Source organism: Protopterus annectens, chromosome 14.part0, assembly GCF_019279795.1.
Source record: "Protopterus annectens isolate FY-2018-M chromosome 14.part0, PAN1.0, whole genome shotgun sequence".
NCBI classification, from domain to species: Eukaryota; Metazoa; Chordata; order Ceratodontiformes; family Protopteridae; genus Protopterus; species Protopterus annectens.
Window position 1 is genome coordinate 83126320 of NC_056748.1, and position 20091 is coordinate 83146410.

The 20091-nt window shown below is 39.1% G+C and overlaps 1 protein-coding gene across 25 annotated transcripts in view; it reads left to right on the forward strand.

Moving 5' to 3' along the window:
- The window catches only part of KCNMA1 (potassium calcium-activated channel subfamily M alpha 1), a 4085072-nt gene extending 4067485 nt beyond the window's left edge, over positions 1-17587 (forward strand). For 23 of the 25 annotated variants that reach the window (XM_044055788.1, XM_044055796.1, XM_044055806.1 and 20 more), the window contains one exon: positions 13681-17587. In XM_044055788.1, coding sequence (XP_043911723.1) covers positions 13681-13835 — 155 coding nt within the window. In that variant the 3' untranslated portion in view covers positions 13836-17587. The remainder of the gene's footprint in view (positions 1-13680) is intronic. The other 2 variants (XM_044055797.1, XM_044055798.1) reach the window with 2 other exon arrangements.
- Positions 17588-20091: the final 2504 nt, after the last annotated feature.

Sequence of the window (20091 nt, forward strand, 5' to 3'; positions counted from 1 at the left end):
AAATGAGGCAGCAATGACTTTGTTTCAGAACACTTGCTTCAAAGCTCTCAGTTAGCACCATACAATAAGTAAGACTTCTTGGTGGGATAGATGAATTACTTGAAGGATTCCCTACTGTGTAGAAACCTCACCTTCACGTTCATCGATAAATACTGGGTGATCAGTCTGCAGACTATTACAAGTCTAGCCAGTGACAAGAGTCAGAATCAAACCCTGTAACTTGTATTTGTGAGGTAAAAACCTTAACCATTATTTCACCCCCCCCCCAAGGGTGTACCACTTTATCCTCCTTCATGTTAAGTATTGATAAGTGGGTAGGATCATATATACCTCAGGGATGGTACTTGCCTGGATGGGAGGTGAACTACTGGTGATACTTCCTAGAATGCATGGCTAAGCTGTATATGTACCTTCAAGTTGCTTACTTAGTACTAACCTCTGAATCAGCAACTCTGCCGTTGCACTGTGGATAAATACACAATGAAGATACATGTAGTATAAATGCATAATGTACAACTCTCCTACTCCAAACACAGAGCAATACTAACCCTCAGCCCCTGTCATCATCATCATCATCATCAGCCCCCTTTTTCCCATTTTTCTACATGAGATTGGGGTGTCATGTTAACTGTCACCATCTTTTTTGATTCAATGCCACACTCCTGCCTTCTTCAACACTCATGCCTAACTGTCACAGATCTTCTTTCACACAATCCATGCACCTCTTTGCTGGATGTCCTAATTTCCTCTTACCTTTTTCCTATCTATTCCAAATCTTCTTCATCAAATTGTCTACTGCTTTTCTGCACATGTCAGAACCACTGCAATCTGTTCTCTTTGATCTTTTCTGCAATTGGAGCTACTTTAGCTTCTGCTCTTATGTTCATAGGTTCATAGGTAGGTACTAGGCTATCTGCCCGAAGGCATTTATAAGCCTAGCCAGAGTGTGTCGGCTTTCGCTGCCCCATTGATTAATTAACTGATCCTCTGTCAAGCAGAGCCAATGAAGTGATCCCAGGGGTGTATTTTCTGTTACCCATCCACTTGTCAAGGTTTCTCTTGAAGAGTGTTAGTGAGGGGGTCTGCCTGATGTAATTTGGAATTTTGTTCAAAAGCATGGGGAGTCTCTGTGACAGGAATTTATCCCTCCAGCATGTTCTGTTTATTGTTGTGGTGAGGTTTAGCTCACTAGAGCACATGGCTCACAGTGACTTGGATTTCTTTAGGTGGAGCATGTCCATCAATTCTGAGTTGGACATGGCTTTGTAAGTCAGGCAAAGATCATCTCTGAGTAAGCGATATGCCACTGAGTACAGCCAGAGTTCTTTCAGTCGGGCTGCATAGGACATATGTTTGAAGCCAGTAATCCTCTTGGTGAGGTACTCTTGTGGTCTTTCCAGCTGTTGGAAGTGTACTGTATGATGGGTCTCATGAGTGACGAGTAGAGGTGCACTATAACCTCTTTATTTCTAGTTGCAAACACTTTAGTAATTAGATGGGCCACATAGAAGGATTTCCTAACTACTTTGGCAATATGATTGTCAAAGGAGAGATTACTATCTACCTGGGTCCCCAGATCTCTTATTACCTCTTCTGTATTAAGGGGGCTGCCACCTAAGTGGTAATTTGTGGGTGTTTTGTTTTTCACAAATGGGATGACTATGCATTTTCTGGCATTTAGCTTGAGGCCATGACTTTGACACCAGGTGTCCATCTCAGTAAGGCCCTTTTGGAGGATGTCCGTGTCAGCCGGAGAGTCAGTTATGGCTCCTAGTTTGCAGTCATCGGTGAACTTGGTTAGCCATAGTCCTCCTCTGTTTGCCTGTACTTCTGAGAAGTATATGCTGAACAGTAGGGGTCCCAGGACCGAGCCTTGTGGGACACCATTTGTGATTGGTTTACAGTCGGACCTGGAGCCCGCTATTCTTACCGTGTGAGTTCTGTCTATAAGCCAGTTGGCAACCCATCTCATGACATAGGAGTTTAAGTTCAGGTTGGTGAGTTTTAATGTGATACCCGAGTGGGGAATGGTGTTGAAAGCCTTGACGAGGTCATAGAGGAATAACCGTTGCTGTGCACCATTCTATGGGCATGTAGCCTGTGTAGAGGCTGAGGTTGAACAGCGTGTTTAGGTGGGAGGTTAGTTCGTTCTGTAGTTCGTGCAAGATGCAGCCTGGGACACCATCTGGTCCCACTGATGCTGTGTTTTTGGCTTTTGAAAGGGCTATTTTCACCTGTGTGTCTGTGATTTTTGGGACACTACACTTTTCCGGTATTGTTGTGAGCCCTTTTGGAGGTGAGAGAGGGTGAAGTCTGCACTGAATCTATCTGCCAGGATGTTGGCAATATCAGTAGGTTCAGTATATTTTGTGCTATTTTTTACTAGTTCAGTGCATATCTGTGAGTTGCCACTTAGATTCTTAACATAGCTAAAGAAGGCTTTGTGGTTATCTTTTGAATCCTTGGCTATTATTCTTTTGAAGTTAGCCTTGGATGATTTCATGAGGGACCTTAGTTTCTTACTGATACTGATCAGGGATGTCTTTCCTTCTTGGGATTTGCTTTTTTTTCTGAACTAGTTTTCTCCTTCTATTGTATAGCCTGTTTATTGCAGGGGCCACCAAACTGGTTTCCTTCTCTTAGAGGAGTGAGTCTTGGTTTTGCTAGGGATGGCACAATCCATGCATCCTTGTAGGTGCTCATAGAGTGCATTTGTAAAGGTTTCTGCATCTTGGGCAGCATTATCCTCTAGCGTGGGGGCTGTGAAACTTACCACCTCTGTCTTAAGTAAGGTGAAGTTTGCTTTAGAAAAGTTTTTTACTGTGGTTTCTTTAGTTGGGGGTGGTGGCGGGGTGTAGACATCCAGAGTGATTAGTTTATGGTCTGATCTAACCAGTGACGGGTTGACCTCCGGTGTGGAACACCTGTCACCCATGTTGGTGATGACCAGGTCCAATATGTTTTTACCTCTGGTAGGAGAGTTTACCAGCTGATCCAAGAAGTTTGAGTTGATGAATTCCAGGAAGCGCTGGGCCTGGGAATTTCTACTCAAGTAGTTTTCCCAGTGAATGGTAAGGTAATTGAAATCGCCCAATATCAGGGTGTTCGGTAGGACCTTCATGTTTTCCATTGTCTCCAGAAAGGTGGAATGGTGGTCCTGGGTCATGGAGGGTGATCTGTATCAGGCCACAATTTGCATTGCCAATTTTGCCTGATGTTAGTTGTACATGGATGATCTCAGAGGTATCATGCTGCACCACTAACCTGGAGATGTAGGTATCCTTGATGAATATGGATACACCCCCTCCTTTTGTGTTTCAGTCCGTGTTCTGTGGCCGAAACGTGTGGTATGAGTTGTAGCCCGGTAGTGCTGCAGTGCACTCTGGAGCCTTGAACCAGGTTTCAGTTACTGCACAGATGTCGATGTTCTCCATACTGAGGAGTGCTTCGAGCGCATGCATTTTGAGATTAAACTCCTGGCGTTGAGTAGCATAACCCTCGGTTTTTTGTTAATTGTGCTGTTTACAGAGGTGGGTTTGATTTTTGAGCCTTGCCTAAAAAAGTCACTATGGGGGCAGCAAGAGCCTTGGCCAGTATTTGAAAGCCTAGGGGTGACAGGTGCAAGCCATCTCTTGCGAAGCAATGCGGCTTGTCAAGCATGTTGTCCCAGGCTGACAGACACTGGATCCCCTTTGAATGACACCAGAAGCTTAGCCAATTGTTGAAATTGATAATTTTTTCTTTATACTGAGGTATCATTCTTGGTGAGTGCAGGATGCTACTCAGGGTCAGGGTCATACCAGCCTGGGCTGCATGATCAGAGAGCTCTTCCATGTCTCTTTTCATGTAGTCCAGGGAGGTACGTCTCAGGTCATTTACACCAACATGAACAATGACAGAGTCATATTTGTACTTGTTCTGGAGTGACCTGAGTGCTTGTGTTATGTGACGGATTCCGGCTCCTGACAGGCAGCTAACAGTAACCTTCTGCTTGTCCAGCCAAGTGAGTGGGACGTCAGTGTGCCTAACTATAGTGTCACCTATTACTAGTGTGTTAGATATGTTATTTCACCTTAAGGACTGTGATTGTGCGGCACACTGATTTTGTGTTTTATGTATTATCTGGTTTGTGACGGGAGGTGCAGGTTGTTTGGGTGTCTGCTTTGGAGGTCTCTGATGCTTTTGCACGTTTTTATTTAGAGCCTCCGAGTATGATTTTGTGTATTTATGTGTATTTTTTGCCAGTGCTGTTTTAGTAGGTCTGTGTGCGACTGGAGGTGTGGTGCAAGTGTTAATCTTCTCCTCTTGACGGTCTGTTCCAGTCTTGGGTAGAGACAGATTAGCTTCCAGTTTGGTTGTATAATTGCATCTCTCGCATATGTTAGTGTTTTGTGGTAGGAGGAGAATGTTTTCTGTGTACATGAGGCAGTTGTAACATTGCCTCAGGATACCCAGATTCACCAGCTGGACTGGAGAGTGCATCTGAAGTTGCCCTTTGGTCATGCCTGAATAGTAGGGTGAGCTGCTTAGTCACTTGGTTGGTGAGGGGTGAATAAAGAGCCTTGCCCTGCTGGGCAATCAGTATCAGGGTATATTAGTGCTTGTTATTAGGTCTGAGCAAGTGCTGGGCTGTAAGATGCTTTTGGGGTGCTTAGGCTGAGAGTTAAACTAGTTTCAAGGGAAAAACTGAAGAGGAATAATTTAACCATAGCTAACCAGCACTGCACGGTGCGCTAAACCATGCAAACGTGGTTTTTATAGTAGGGAAATGAAAGTGAAAGAAATTAGCCCAAAATGGCCAATAAACTACTAACTTCTGGGCTGGAACCACTTTTCCAGGTACAGATAGGTTGCTCAAAGCTCCCCTCTCTCACAGGTGAACAGAGAAACTTCCTTTTATCCAAGTAAGGTTTAGGCAACTCAGAAACTAGTATCACAGCCCTGAATTCAGCACTAGCCTGAAAACTGGACTATACTAGCTTAGAAAGGCGGGAAACAATGATTTTTTTTTGTTTTTTTTTTGAAAAGATAAGGCAAAAACAGTAAAAAATACACTTAAAACAGCTTTAAACGACTACAAACGATCAGAAAAGACTATCGCACTTTAGTGTGTAGCCTACAACAGTTAAATTATTTAAAGAAAAAACAACTTTTTAAAAGTGCAGGCAGTCAAATAAGTACAATATGTGAAAAAAACAAGCTTTTAAATCACAATAAACGCTAGAAAATCTGCATTTAGGCGAAAAACAGTGAAGTACAGCAAGAAAGTACAGAAAACTGATACTTAATCATGCCAAAGTCTCTCTTCTAAGCTAGAAGGCTTGTGTCAGTTTAAGGCCTTCTAGTGCTACCTGGTAGGTTAGTTACAGGAAAGATAGGAAACAAGCGCAGATGTGGTCTTTTAAACCAGAAAGTTGAAAGAGACGGGCAAACTGTCCAAATGGTCAATAAACTACAATTTCTGGGCCAAGAACCTCCTAGTGCTTACCACTCCCACTGATAAGCTAGTAGGCTTTTTTACCATCAGAAAGGCTTGCAGGGCTCAGAAGCTTAGTCCTGGATACAGCAATTCTGTATCTGGACTAAGCTAGTTACAGGAAAGGTGGGAAACAATTGTAAGTGCGGCTTTTAAACCAGAACATTGAAAGAGATGGAAAAAATGCCCAAACTGCCAATAGCTACAATTTCTGGGCAAGGAACCACTCCTTTTGTGGTAGATAGGCTACCTAATGCTTACCACTCCCACTGATAAGCTAGAAGGCTTCCCTCCAACACAGAAAGGCTTGAGGGGCTCAGAAGCTTAGAAAGAGTCCTGGATACAGCAAATCTGTACCTGGACTAGACTAGTTACAGGAAAGGCATGGAACAAGTACAAACATAGGTTTTAAGCCAGCAAGTTGAAAGAGATGGAAAACTGCCCAAACGGCCAAATAAACTACAATTTCGGGCCAAAACTCACTCATGCCATGGAGGATAGACTACCTAGTGCTTACCATTCCCACTGATAAGCTAGAAGACTTCCCTCCAACAGAGAAAGGCTTGGGGGGCTCAGAAGCTTACTAACAATCCTGGATACAGCAACTCTGTAACCGGACTAGGCTAGTTATAGGAAAGGCTGGAAACAGGCTCAAGTGCAGCTTTCAAACCAGAAAGTTGAAAGAGATGGAAAAAAACTGCTCAAACAGCCAATAGCTACAATTTCTGGGCCAGGGACCACTCCTCTTGTGGTAGAGAGGCTACCTGATGCTTACCACTCCCACTGATATGCTAGAAGGCTTACCTCCAACACGGAAAGGCTTGGGAGGCTCAGAAGCTTACAAAGAGTCCTGGATACAGCAAATCTGTACCTGGACTAGACTAGTAACAGGAAAGGCAGAAAACAAGTGCAAATACAGACTTTTAAATCAGAAGGTTGGAAGAGATGGAAAAGCTTCCCAAACGACCAATAAACTATAATTTCTGGGCCAGAAACTACTCCTCCTGTGGTAGATAGGTTACCTGGTGCTTACCACTCCCACTGATAAGCTAGAAGGCTTCTCTCCAACATAGAAGGGCTTGGGGGGCTCAGAAGCTTACTAACAATCCTGGATAAAGCAACTCTGTAACCGGACTAAGCTAGTTACAGAAAAGGCCGGAAACAGGCACAAGTGCGGCTTTCAAACCACAAAGTTGAAAGAGATGGAAAAAACTGCTCAAACAGCCAATAGCTACAATTTCTGGGCCAGGGACCACTCCTCTTATGGTAGATAGGCTACCTGCTGCTTACCACTCCCACTGATAAGCTAGAAGGCTTCCCTCCAACATGGAAAGGCTTGGGGGGCTCAGAAGCTTACCAACAGTCCTGGATACAGCAAATCTGTACCTGGACTACACTAGTTATAGGAAAGGCAGGGACCAAACGCAAAACGAGCTTTTAACCAGAAAGTAGAAAGAGATGGAAAAACTGCCCAAATGGCCAAGGAACTACACTTTCAGGGCCAAAACCCACTCTTCCCATGGTAGATAGGCTACATAGTGCTTACCACTCCCACTGATAAGCTGAAAGGCTCCCCTCCAACACAGAAAGGCTTGGGGGGCTCAGAAACTTACCAACAGTCCTGGATACAGCAAGTCTGTATCTGGACTTGACTAGTTACAGGAAAGGCAGGAAACAAGCTTAGAATTATTATTTTCTTTTGTTACAGAAAAGCAACTAAAACAGCAGTAAATACAATTCAAATTGTAGTGCAGGCCAGCACACCCGAGTGTGTAGCAACACTACAGCAAATACAGTTCAAATAAATGAAATGAAATTAACAAATGACAAAAAACAAGTGCAGAAGGCAGTAAATTAGAAGGCTACTAACAAGCAGTAATACATGCAGAGTAAGAGCGACTGAACAGATAGCACGCAGAAGAGCAACTAAGACAGTTACAATAAGAGCAGCTGAATATATATATATATATATATATATATTTTTTTTTTTTTTTGAGGGAGGGAACAGAATTAAGAGGCTACAGGGGTTGTCCTTCCCAAATGATCTCTTTGTACACAGTAGGAGTACCTGAAGTTAGAATATGATCTCACTGAACTCAGTTGAGTGAGCAAATGAGATGGGCCCAGAAAGAGTATCCAAACACAAATTTACAAGAGGGGCGGGCAATTTCAAAGCCACCAACATTAACACCAAAACAAGAACAGGGAGGGTGGGTGGGGAACTAACTGTAGAGAGACAGCCACAACATCATCTGAGTTAATATTCAGTGAAAAACACAAATAAATAAATTAAATACACTACTATATGCAAAAGAGCAGATAAAAGTGTACTTACATTCACTTATACGTCCAGCTGATTTTAGGTAGATGGTAGCTGGCCAGAGCTCTAATATTAAGCAAAGATAACTCAAAATGTACCACTTATAACAGGCAAGACAGAATGTCAGTGATGAGCTGAAAATACCCCCCACTGCTATCAATGGCTACACAGAAATTGTAAAAAGTACTCTGTAGAGAGACAGCCACAACATCAGCTGAGTTAATATTCAGTGAAAAACACAAATAAATAAATTAAATACACTACTATATGCAAAAGAGCAGATAAAAGTGTACTTACATTCACTTATACGTCCAGCTGATTTCAGGTAGATGTTAGCCAGCCAAAGCTCTGATATTAAGCAGAGATAACTCAAAATGTACCACTTATATAAGGCAAGACAGAATGTCAGTGATGAGCTGAAACTACCCCGACTGCTATCAATGGCTACACAGAAATTCTAAAAAGTACTCAGTAGAGAGACAGCCACAACTTCAGTTGAGTTAATATTCAATGAAAAACACAAATAAATAAATTAAATACAGTACTATATGCAAAAGAGCAGATAAAAGTGTACTTAAATTCACTTATACGTCCAGATAATTTCAGGTAGATGTTAGCCAGCCAAAGCTCTGATATTAAGCAGAGATAACTCAAAGTGTACCACTTATATAAGGCAAGACAGAATGTCAGTAATGAGCTGAAACTACCCCCACTGCTATCAATGGCTACACAGAAATTCTAAAAAGTACTCTGTGGAGAGACAGCCACAACTTCAGTTGAGTTAATATTCAGTGAAAAACACAAATAAATAAATTAAATACAGTACTATATGCAAAAGAGCAGATAAAAGTGTACTTAAATTCACTTATATGTCCAGCTGATTCCAGGTAGATGTTAGCCAGCCAAAGCTCTGATATTAAGCAGAGATAACTCAAAATGTACCACTTATATAAGGCAAGACAGAATGTCAGTGATGAGCTGAAACTACCCCCACTGCTATCAATGGCTACACAGAAATCCTAAAAAGTACTCGGTAGAGAGACAGCCACAACTTCATTTGGGTTAATATTCAGTGAAAAACACAAATAAATTAATTAAATACAGTACAATATGCAAAAGAGCAGATAAAAGTGTACTTACATTCACTTATACGTCCAGCTAAATTCAGGTAGATGTTAGCCGGCCGAAGCTCTGATATTAAGCAGAGATAACTCAAAATGTACCACTTATATAAGGCAAGACAGAATGTCAATGATGAGCTGAAACTACCCCCGACTGCTATCAATGGCTACACAACAATTCTAAAAAGTACTCTGTAGAGAGACAGCCACAACATCAGTTTAGTTAATATTCAGTGAAAAACACAAATAAATAAATTAAATGCAGTACTATATGCAAAAGAGCAGATAAAAGTGTATTTAAATTCACTTATACGTCCAGCTGATTTCAGGAAGATGTTAGCCGGCCGAAGGTCTGATATTAAGCAGAGATAACTCAAAATGTACCATTTATATAAGGCAAGACAGAATGTCAGTGATGAGCTGAAACTACCCCCACTGCTATCAATGGCTACACATAAATTCTAAAAAGTACTCTGTAGAGAGACAGCCACAACTTCAGTTGAGTTAATATTCAGTGAAAAATACAAATAAATAAATTAAATACAGTTGTTGCTGTTTTCTTTTGGCTTTTCCTGGTTAGGGTTCACCACAGCGGAACTACGGTCTGCTAATGATTGGCCGATTATTTTTTTTTATGGTGCCGAGGTGCCAGCCCAACGCCCAACCTTCAATGAAGGCACACCCATTCACGCATGTCTTTCGAATGCCACTCGACCACGTGGAGGACATTCAGACTCCACAATGAAGGAGGTTCAGCCGAGAATTGAATGGGAGAACCTCTTGCTGTGAGGCGACAATGCTACCGCTGCACCACCGTGGCTTTAAATAAATTAAATACAGTACTATATGCAAAAGAGCAGATAAAAGTGTACTTAAATTCCCTTATACTTCAAGCTGATTTCAGGTAGATGTTAGCTGGCCAAAGCTCTGATATTTAGCAGAGATAACTCAAAATGTACCACTTATATAAGGCAAGACAGAATGTCAGTGATGAGCTGAAACTACCACCCCACTGCTATCAATGGTTACACAGAAATGCTAAAAAGTACTCTGTAGATAGATAGCCACAACTTCAGTTGAGTTAATATTCAGTGAAAAGCACAAATAAATAAATTAAATACAGTACTATATGCAAAAGAGCAGATAAAAGTGTACTTAAATTCACTTATACGTCCAGCTGATTTAAAGTAGATGTTAGCCGGCCAAAGCTCTGATATTAAGCAGAGATAACTTAAAATGTACCACTTATATAAGGCAAGACAGAATGTCAGTGATGAGCTGAAAATACCCCCACTGCTATCAATGGCTACACAGAAATTCTAAAAAGTACTCTGTAGAGAAACAGCCACAACTTCACTTGAGTTAATATTCAGTGAAAAACACAAACAAATTAAATACAGTACTATATGCAAAAGAGCAGATAAAAGTGTACTTAAATTCACTAATACATCTAGCTGATTTCAAGATGTTCGCCCGCCAAAGCTCTGATATTAACCAGAGATACCTCAAAATGTACCACTTATATAAGGCAAGACAGAATGCCAGTGATGAGCTGAAACTATCCCCCACTGCTATCAATGGCTACACAGAAATTCTAAAAAGTACTCTATAGAGAGACAGCCACAACTTCAGTTGAGTTAATATTCAGTGAAAAACACAAATAAATAAATGAAATACAGTACTATATGCAAAAGAGCAGAAAAAAGAGTACTTAAATTCACTTATACGTCCAGCTGATTTCAGGTAGATGTTAGCCGGCAAAAGCTCTGATATTAAGCAGAGATAACTCAAAATGTACCATTTATATACGGCAAGACAGAGTGCCAGTAAGGAACTGAAACTACCCCCACTGCTATCAATGGCTACACAGAAATTCTAAAAAAGTACTCTGTAGAGAGACAGCCAAAACTTCAGGTTAATTAATGTTCAGTGAAAAACACAAATAAATAAATTAAATACAGTTGTTTTTTTCTTTCGACTTTTCCCAGTTAGGGTCCGCCAAAGCAGAACTCCGAGCTGCTAATGACTGGCTGCCAATTTTGTTTTTATGGTGCCGAGGTGCCAGCCTGACACACAACCTTCAACAAAGGAATGCCCATTCATGCATGTCTTTCAATTGCCACTCAACCGCGGAGAGGACATGCAGACTCCACAAAGAAGGCGGTCCAGTCGAGAATCGAACGGGAGAACCTCTTACTGTGAGGTGACAATGCTACTGCTGCACGACTGCAGCTTTAAATAAATTAAGTACAGTACTATATGCAAAAGAGCAGATAAAAGTGTACTTAAATTCACTTATACGTCCAGCTGATTTCAGGTAGATGTTAGCCGGCCAAAGCTCTGATATTTAGCAGAGATAACTCAAAATGTACCACTTATATAAGGCAAGACAGAATGTCAGTGATGAGCTGAAACTACCCCCGCTGCTATCAATAGCTACACAGAAATTCTAAAAAGTACTCTGTAGAGAGACAGCCACAACTTCAGTTGAGTTAATATTCAGTGAAAAGCACAAATAAATAAATTAAATACAGTACTATATGCAAAAGAGCAGATAAAAGTGTACTTAAATTCACTTATACATCCAGCTGATTTCAAGTAGATGTTGGCCAGCCAAAGCTCTGATATTAAGCAGAGATAACTCAAAATCTACCTCTTATAAGGTAAGACAGAATGTCAGTGATGAGCTGAAACTACCCCCCACTGCTATCAATGGCTACACAGAAATTTTCTAAAATGTACTCTATAGAGAGACAGCCACGACTTCAGTTGAGTTAATAGTCAGTGAAAAACACAAATAAATAAATTAAATACAGTACTATATGCAAAAGAGCAGATAAAAGTGTACTTAAATTCACTTATATGTCCAGCTGATTTTAGGAAGATTTTAGTCGGCTAAAGCTCTGATGTCCTTATTTTTTTGTCTGTCCCACATTGTGCATCCTACCACCCTTCTCAGGCACTTCATTTCCATCAGTTGTAGCTTCCACATCTGCTCTGCCTTTACTGCCTACATTTCTGTACCATACAGTAGTACTGCTTGTACACCTTACTTTTCAGCTTCTTTGGCATTCTTCTGTCATACATTACACCTGACACTCTATGCCAGTTGACTGCAGCCCTCTAATTCTAGCTTTGACCTCTTCGTTCAGACTTCCCTTCTCCTCAATGACCCATCCCAGACACTTGAAGTTATTTACCTGCTCCACTATTTTCCTTTCTATCTCAATTCTCAGCTTCTTCTGATTTCCCCAGCTTGTTGCCATTACCACTGACTTATTTGTGCTTAGTTTCATCCCATGTCCTTTCAGTTTTGCATTCCATTTCCATATCCTTTGCTGAAGTTCATGCTCAGAGTCTGCCTGTATTGCCATATCATCATCTGCATATAGCAACATTGTTGTTCTCTCCCCTCCAACCTGTTTGGTAATATATTCCATCACCAGTATGAACAGCAGTGGGGTCAGAGGTGAACGTTGGGGCACACCCACTCCCACTGGGAACCCCTATGTGACACTGAACACTGTTCGTACTTGAGTCATTGGGTCCTTGTACATATCCTGCACGAATTCTACCAATGTTTCTGGGACTTCAAATCACCACTGTACTGCCCAAATTAGCTTTCTTGGGACCTTGTCATATGCTTTTTCAGCTCTTGTAAAAGGAAATAAAACAAATCTGATCATAAATTTGAAGTCATTTACATTAGTTCAATGCCAAAAACATGATTCATGTTTCTATATGTCCACCACCTGTTGTAAATAAAATTGATGTGTACAAGGTTCATTTTATGACTTGCTATTATGCTCAATTTTGCAGTGCTCAGCTGAAGAACATGGTGTTTCAGTAGTACACCCAAGGAAAACAAACTGCTGAAATGTACACATATGAAAGTTTATACAAATCTACTGAATATATAAATATATATATATATATATATATTATATATATATATATATATATATATATATATATATATATATATACATATGTCCATCTTTCTTTTTTAAGCCACTTGTCCTGATGAGTGTCACAGTGATAAAAGCCAAGCAGGGCAGATTAGACTTTTACACCAAATCTCCAACACCAACTGTTGCAGGATCCTTTTAATTCTTTGGCATAATGTACTGAAAGATCTTCCCAGACTGCCAGGACTCTCACTCTGTCCCAGAGAGTGTGCCCAGAAACTTTATGAATGAACCCTATGCGCACACACACACACACACACACACACACACACACACACACGCACGCACGCACACACACACACACACACACACACACAAAAATATATTTCTAGCTAGCATTCTAGCTAGCTATCTGTATTGATAGCTAGCTAGCTAGATAGATAAACATTTAGCATTTAAAACATGAAAAAATAAATAAATGCATAAAACAATCTGAACACATATAACTCTCTTTTAAGAGAAGGTTGTCTGTTTTGGAGTCCATTGCGCTTAACAAACAATTCTAACTTTTTCTGCACCACTAAAATTTTGTGTTGGGTATCACATGAGCAACAAAGGTTGAACTGCACTTTTCCCTGAAATCATTAAAAATTCTGCTGAAAAAGTAGCATCTTTGAATGATGATTAACACTATATAATCTGAATACACAATCAAATACTGTAGCTTAAACTGTTGTAGTTTGCATGTTTTTTTGCTTCGATTTCACAGTGATTTTTGCTTTGTCTTGTTTTGTTTGTTTTAACTAGTAATTAACATATGCTGTTTTCTTTGCCTGCCCTTATTTAATCCTTTAGCAGAAAAGAAGTGGTTTACAGATGAAGCTAATAATGCCTACCCACGGAACATTCAGATCAAGCCAATGAGCACACATATGGCTAATCAGATCAATCAGTGTAAATCGACAGGCAACCTGATCCCACCAATCAGAGAAGTCGAAGATGAATGCTGATTTATGCAACACAGGAACTGGTCATGGGAAAAAAAAGCCTAGCAGACAAGTGGCAGTGATGGTCCATTCTTCCTGTTTTGCTTACTGAATCACTGGTAAACAAGTCATGGAAACAGAAAGCACTTGTTAAAAATGTATATCCAACTTTATTACTGTAGTAGCAAAACCTTCCAAGCTTTGAGACGTAGATTACAAAAACCATATTTAAAGCCCCATTTATATTAGCCATCTTTATTATTAGAATGACTTTTTATGGTGTTTTTGGTCAGACTCCCATGATTCAGGTCCTGTCAGCAACTGTGGATGAAGGTCACTGCTAATGTGAAGGCTTTCTTTAAAATAGAAGAACAAAATGTATGGAGCAAGCTAGCCAATTAATTTATCTTTTTAAAAGATGCCTGTAAACCCAGAGCATCAATGCATTACATTTGCTATGTTCAGCAGAGATACCAGCTTTTAATATTTAAACTAGAGTGTTCAAAGGAGAAAGTCATATTTTTGTAGAATTAACATACTTTTTTTTAATTATTCATGACCTGAACTAAAGACGCAGATGGTCAGTTTCCTATACGCAGATTAATCTTAATTTCCAGTACATCTGAAGCCCATAAATACATTATTAAGTCTGACGCAGTAAAAGCTCACTGGCGGTAATTAGTGGTTTTGAAGGAGCTGTGAATTATAGCACTTTACAAACTGCAAAGCAGACCTTTTCACTTTGTCTCTATTACTGGTATTTTGAATCAACACGAATAAACACTAACTGATTCCAGAATGTTCACACTTTCAAGTCCATGCTTTCTTGGCAGATGTCAAATAAAATAACACAATACAAAAGAAAAAAATGTTTAGACTCCTTATTTATTGTAGTTTGTTGGCAGCCTTAATTCACAGGAAATTTGAAGAGTCTTCTAGCTAGAAAAATATCCAACCCTCACCTCTGTACCTTCACAGTAAGGATGCCTGGCCATGACCTTTGCACAGGATGCCTGACTGTGACCTTTGCACATTCACAATAAGAGTGTTCAGAGCCTTGTACTTTCACTGAAAACATGTCCAGCCCTAAACTATAGCTTCCCACTACCTCTACAGTAAGGGTGTTCTGTTCTGACCCCTGTAATTTCACAGTAAGGGTGCTCAACCCTGACCCATGTACCCTCAGAGTGAAGGTGTCCAAGCTGACCCCTGTACCTTTGCAGTAATAGTTACCAGCACTGACCCTGACCCCTGTATGTACATACTAAACGTATCAGCAGTAAAGGTGCGCAGCCATGACCTATGTGTGTTCCCATTAAAGATGGCCAGCCCTGACTAATGGCCTCTGGGATCATTTTATGAACAGAGCAGCATACAATCTAAATAATCCTGCAAAATATGAAGGAATCCATTTAATGCTTGCATTTTTTTATTCTGAACATCCCCTCAACTGCTGTTCTTTAATGGCAGTACATTTTAGAATTATCAGTCTCTTTTTACATATATCTGGTCAAGATTTGCTATACAGTTGTTTACTGGTGAGAGAGCAGAATGCTGTCTGGCAAATAATTACTAAAGTGTTGTATAAAATTGGGAATGCTTGCATCTACAACTGTAGCCATTAACTTGTACATCACTTCTTTCCAAGGAGCCTGTAAAGGAAGTTGCTGTGTGTGTGCATTGTGTGTGATGCAGTACCATCTGTGTTGTAATGCATTAGCTGCATACAGAGCAGTCGGACAGAGGCAGGCAGTGCAGCACAATGATGACAAAGGTAGTTTCTGTAGGCATTGGTGGGTAACTGCATTGTACCATGCATTATAGCTCATTTGTAGTGTCATTATTTAGGATTGCAGTACTGAAATGATTACGATTTCAGTACTCAAAAATAGTCAATCATCTGATAAATATATATATATATATATATATATATATATATATATATATATATATATGGAGTATTTATTCTGTTACTGCATTTGCTACATATAATTACATTTTGACAGCACTGTGGATGCAGTACGACCTCACAGTAACACTATACAGAAATACTCATAACAATTCCATTATTCACTTTCTAGTTGACATACCTTCTTCTATTTCTACTTTTTTTATTCTGAATAAAGATGACTCAAATAATGTTGCCACTTCTTGAAGTTTTGTGGCCTCTGCTTGTCTACACCTCACATCAAAGTACCCTGTTTATAGTACACAGGATTCGGTCTATGTTTACACATCGAATGGCACATTCATGGAACAGCCATTCATCGCAAACATAGCATTGAATGTCTGGTTCCAAGAAAATGCATATCATTGTAAATAAAAATATTGAACTGTTATAGCTGGCCAACAGAAAGGAAGCAGAACAAAATACTTACTTCTGAGTAAGGCAGGGATAAGGAAACGTTTTCTTTCCCCACTGTAGTGGGATCTCAAAGTTGGTATATATATAATTGACGGGGGTATGTAGGGCATAGCCCCGCCACGCTAGAAGAGTTTGGTGTTCACCGAGTCCCCCTTATATGGGTCACTGTCCCCCACACCATCCTGTAATTATATATACCAATTCTGAGATAAAAATGATGATATGCCTGTTCAAGGAAAGTGATGTTCAATTCTATGTTGCCACCGTTCACAAAACCAATGAGGCACTAAACAGTTACAAATTAACCCTCCATTGTTTCAGTTAACTAACAACATGCTTTTTAAAATTCCATCCTGCAGAAGTAAGAGCATTTATGTATTCAGTCAACTGAACAAATAATCATAAAAACTGCAGCTTAAAAAAAAAAAGCATCCAGCCAACTTTTAACAAACATTTCTTACATCTCTCCTTGTTCCTCTTAGGCTGTAATTTTGAAAACGTTGCTGTTGGTTGATGAAAAGTAAAGGGCTTATTTATGAGTGGATACTGCCTCTTTGCTTTCTTATGCTCTTGTATTACAGGTATATGAGTTCATGTGCTGATGACTGCAGTGGTGATGCATTTTTATTCATAGTAAGTCTGTGACTACTAACCACAGTTATGACATCAGAACCATGCCATAACACAAAAATATGTCCTTAAATGGTAAACTCAGACTGTATAGTAATCAGAGTTATAGTAGAAATATAATATGTTCTGAAGTCTGGTATAGACAAGAAGAATCTGTTCTATTTACTGGGTGCTTATTGCTGGTAACCAAGGGTTGAAGCTATGGTTAATACCAACCACAATCATATTTTCACAAGAGTATTGATATCTCCTTAAAATTATATTGATAATTCACAACAAACATGGCTTAATTAAAATAAATAATGCAATAGTTATTGAGCAAAGTGTGGCAAAAGTATGTTGTGAGGCACCTTCAAAGTAAAGGTTGTAGCTTCACACTCAGAAACAAAGTATTTTACTGAGAAGTAGTCCCTCCGCTGAGATTTGTACATGAGGATCTCCTTATAAAGCAAATACAGAAGAAAAGTACAAAACATGCTTGGTAGGATGTTTGTGCATAAATAGAAAAAAATGATATTATGCTAATTATCAAACACTGCTTTATTAATAAGCAATAAATGTAGTTCTGGTGGTCTGTAAAAAATATATCAAATAGCACTGGCACTTTTTTCAAGAAGTTTCTGTGTTACCTTTCTTCTTTGATGCCAATGATTGGATAGTGTACTTTTTTGTTTCATTAACATGGTTATTTCTCCTTGTCTCATAGCTTGAAATGTTTTTATTTAAACTGTAGTGTATTTCTTTGTACCTCTTTGGCTTTGGAGAAGTATTTGTAAATGGAGATTTACTGTAACTAAGAACTAAATGGAGGGTTAAAGAAGAGCTAAACCACTCATAACAAACATTGTTATAAAGAAAAACCTGTCCAGCTGCACAGTAGGTAATCTGAAATCTGTCCAAATGCATAAGCAGTGTTAAATTATACATAACCAACACCGTAGTAATTGGAAGTCTGTCAAAAACATGACCAACACTACAGCATGGATAAACATAAAGGCAGTAATCTTGGTTCTCAAACAAACATCATAGCAGTAATAAGAAGTCTGTTTAAATGCATGACCAACACTAGGCCATGCATAATCACCAATGTGGTAATGGTGAATCTGTCAAAATGCATGTCCAGTGCTAGGCCATACATAACTACCATTGTAGTAATAGGAAATCTGTAGAAATGCATGGCCATTACAAGACCATGGGTAAACAACAAGGCAATAACAGGAAGTCTGTTCAAATGCATAACCAGTACTAGGCCATGCATAACCACTGATGTGGTAATAGGAAATCTATCTAAACGCATATCCAGTGATAAGCTCTAGATTACCAACATTGTGTTAATGGGAAATCTATAAAAAAGCATAACTAATGCAAAACCATGCATAAACAACAAGGCAATAATAGGAAGTCTATTCATATACATAACCAGTACTAGGCCATGCGTAACCACTGATGCGGTAATGGAAAATCTGTCTAAATCCATAAGTAGTACTAGACTATGTATAGCAAGCAATGCAGCAATAGGAATTTTATTCAAATGCATAAAAAAGATTGGGTTATGCATAGGCAGCACTGTGGCAATGGACAGTCTGTCCAACTGCGCAACCAGCACAAGGATGTGCAATGCAGTAACTGCCAAATTATGCAAATGCATAACTAGTGCTAGAACCTGCATAACTAAAAATGCAGTAATAAACAGTCTTTTCAAATGCATGGCCAACTCTAGGCCATTTATAATCATCAGTATGATACTGGGAAACCTGTCTAGTCCCTTGGATCTAAAATGTCTGAATGTGAACATGCTCCATGACTAACGTTTCTGGTGTTCTCAGTCCTGATCGTTGATCACCGTCTCTGTCAAGTATGCATGTTTTCCTCATGTTTGTGTAGGCTTTCCCTGAGTTCTTCAATTTCCTAATACCTTCTAAAAATATGATCAGCTGCTCTTAATTTTATATATATATATATATATATATATATATATATATATATATATATATATATATATATATATATCACACTTACCCTTGCTCCTTTTGCCTGGAATGTAGAGGTAAAGGTTAGAGAATGAATTGTTTATTTATCCTGTTAACAGAAATGAATTAATTAATTAATTAATTAAAACAAAATAATTAAATTAGAGTAAATTACTTTCCCAGGAATGTAGTTCACATAAACTCTCACTGCATTTAAATAGGATTAGTTCTAGGGTACAGTTTCAAAATCACATTTTTGTTAAAGGAATATTAGAATTTACATATATTTTGTAAGCTTAATGTATTAAACAATTTCACTGTGAAAATCTTGTTACTTTTTGTCAGACTGATAAGAAAGAGCAAAACTACAGAAAACTGCTTACTGATACATTATATATGGCTGTTTAAATGGCTTAACCTTCTGGAAGAGTTATCTGATGACATCAAGTTGACTTTCTGAAGTATATTCATATTTTCAGAAGCTCTGTGGTATTATAATCGATTAGAATAGATAGTATTTATTCAAATGAAATGAGTTGCTGAGCATTCTACTAAATGATCAAAATGAGCTGTTGTTTTGTGGATGGTACGTGCACCCCATTTCAGAAACTCCATTCAGTGAAGCCTTGTATTGCTAATGTAGTCAATAATATCCTTCCCTACCATGCAACAAGTATTGTATTGATTTGTTCCTGAAAATGGATCAATGTCTATCGTCTGCTTTAAAAAAGGAATCAACATGTTTCATGTATTAGATTAACTGTTTCATGTTACTCTGATAACACTGTGTCTCCTTCTTAGATTACTTTATTGGGCACAAATGAGAAGCCAATATTTTGGCACAGAGCTATCTACAATGGTAAGATATGGTATGGCCGTCAATCTTTTAAGGTGACTTTTATGACTTTATGCTGATTTCTGCATCTGAGCTGGTATTAGCACTGAATATCATGGGAGATATCCCCCATTGTAAGGTACCCTAAGGAAAACACATCTGCATCTTTCAGATATGTTCTTATACATACCATGAAGATAACGGTAGCTACACTGCCAGAGTACTTATGAGAATTAGTTCCAAAGTACCAAATTGTTATGGTGTGTCCAATAGCTGCATCCTACCCAGGCTCATATAAAGTGGAAGGGGACACAGTGTGTCTGCATTAGTGTCTCAGAGAATCAACAAGAAACTTTTAACAAAAAGAGCAGCACCTAAAGTTACTTTCTAATTTAAAAATTACATTTGAGCAATACTTAAATAAATGCCATCAACAAGGTGTGTGAAAATTTACTAGGTTTTTGTGCTCTTATCATATAA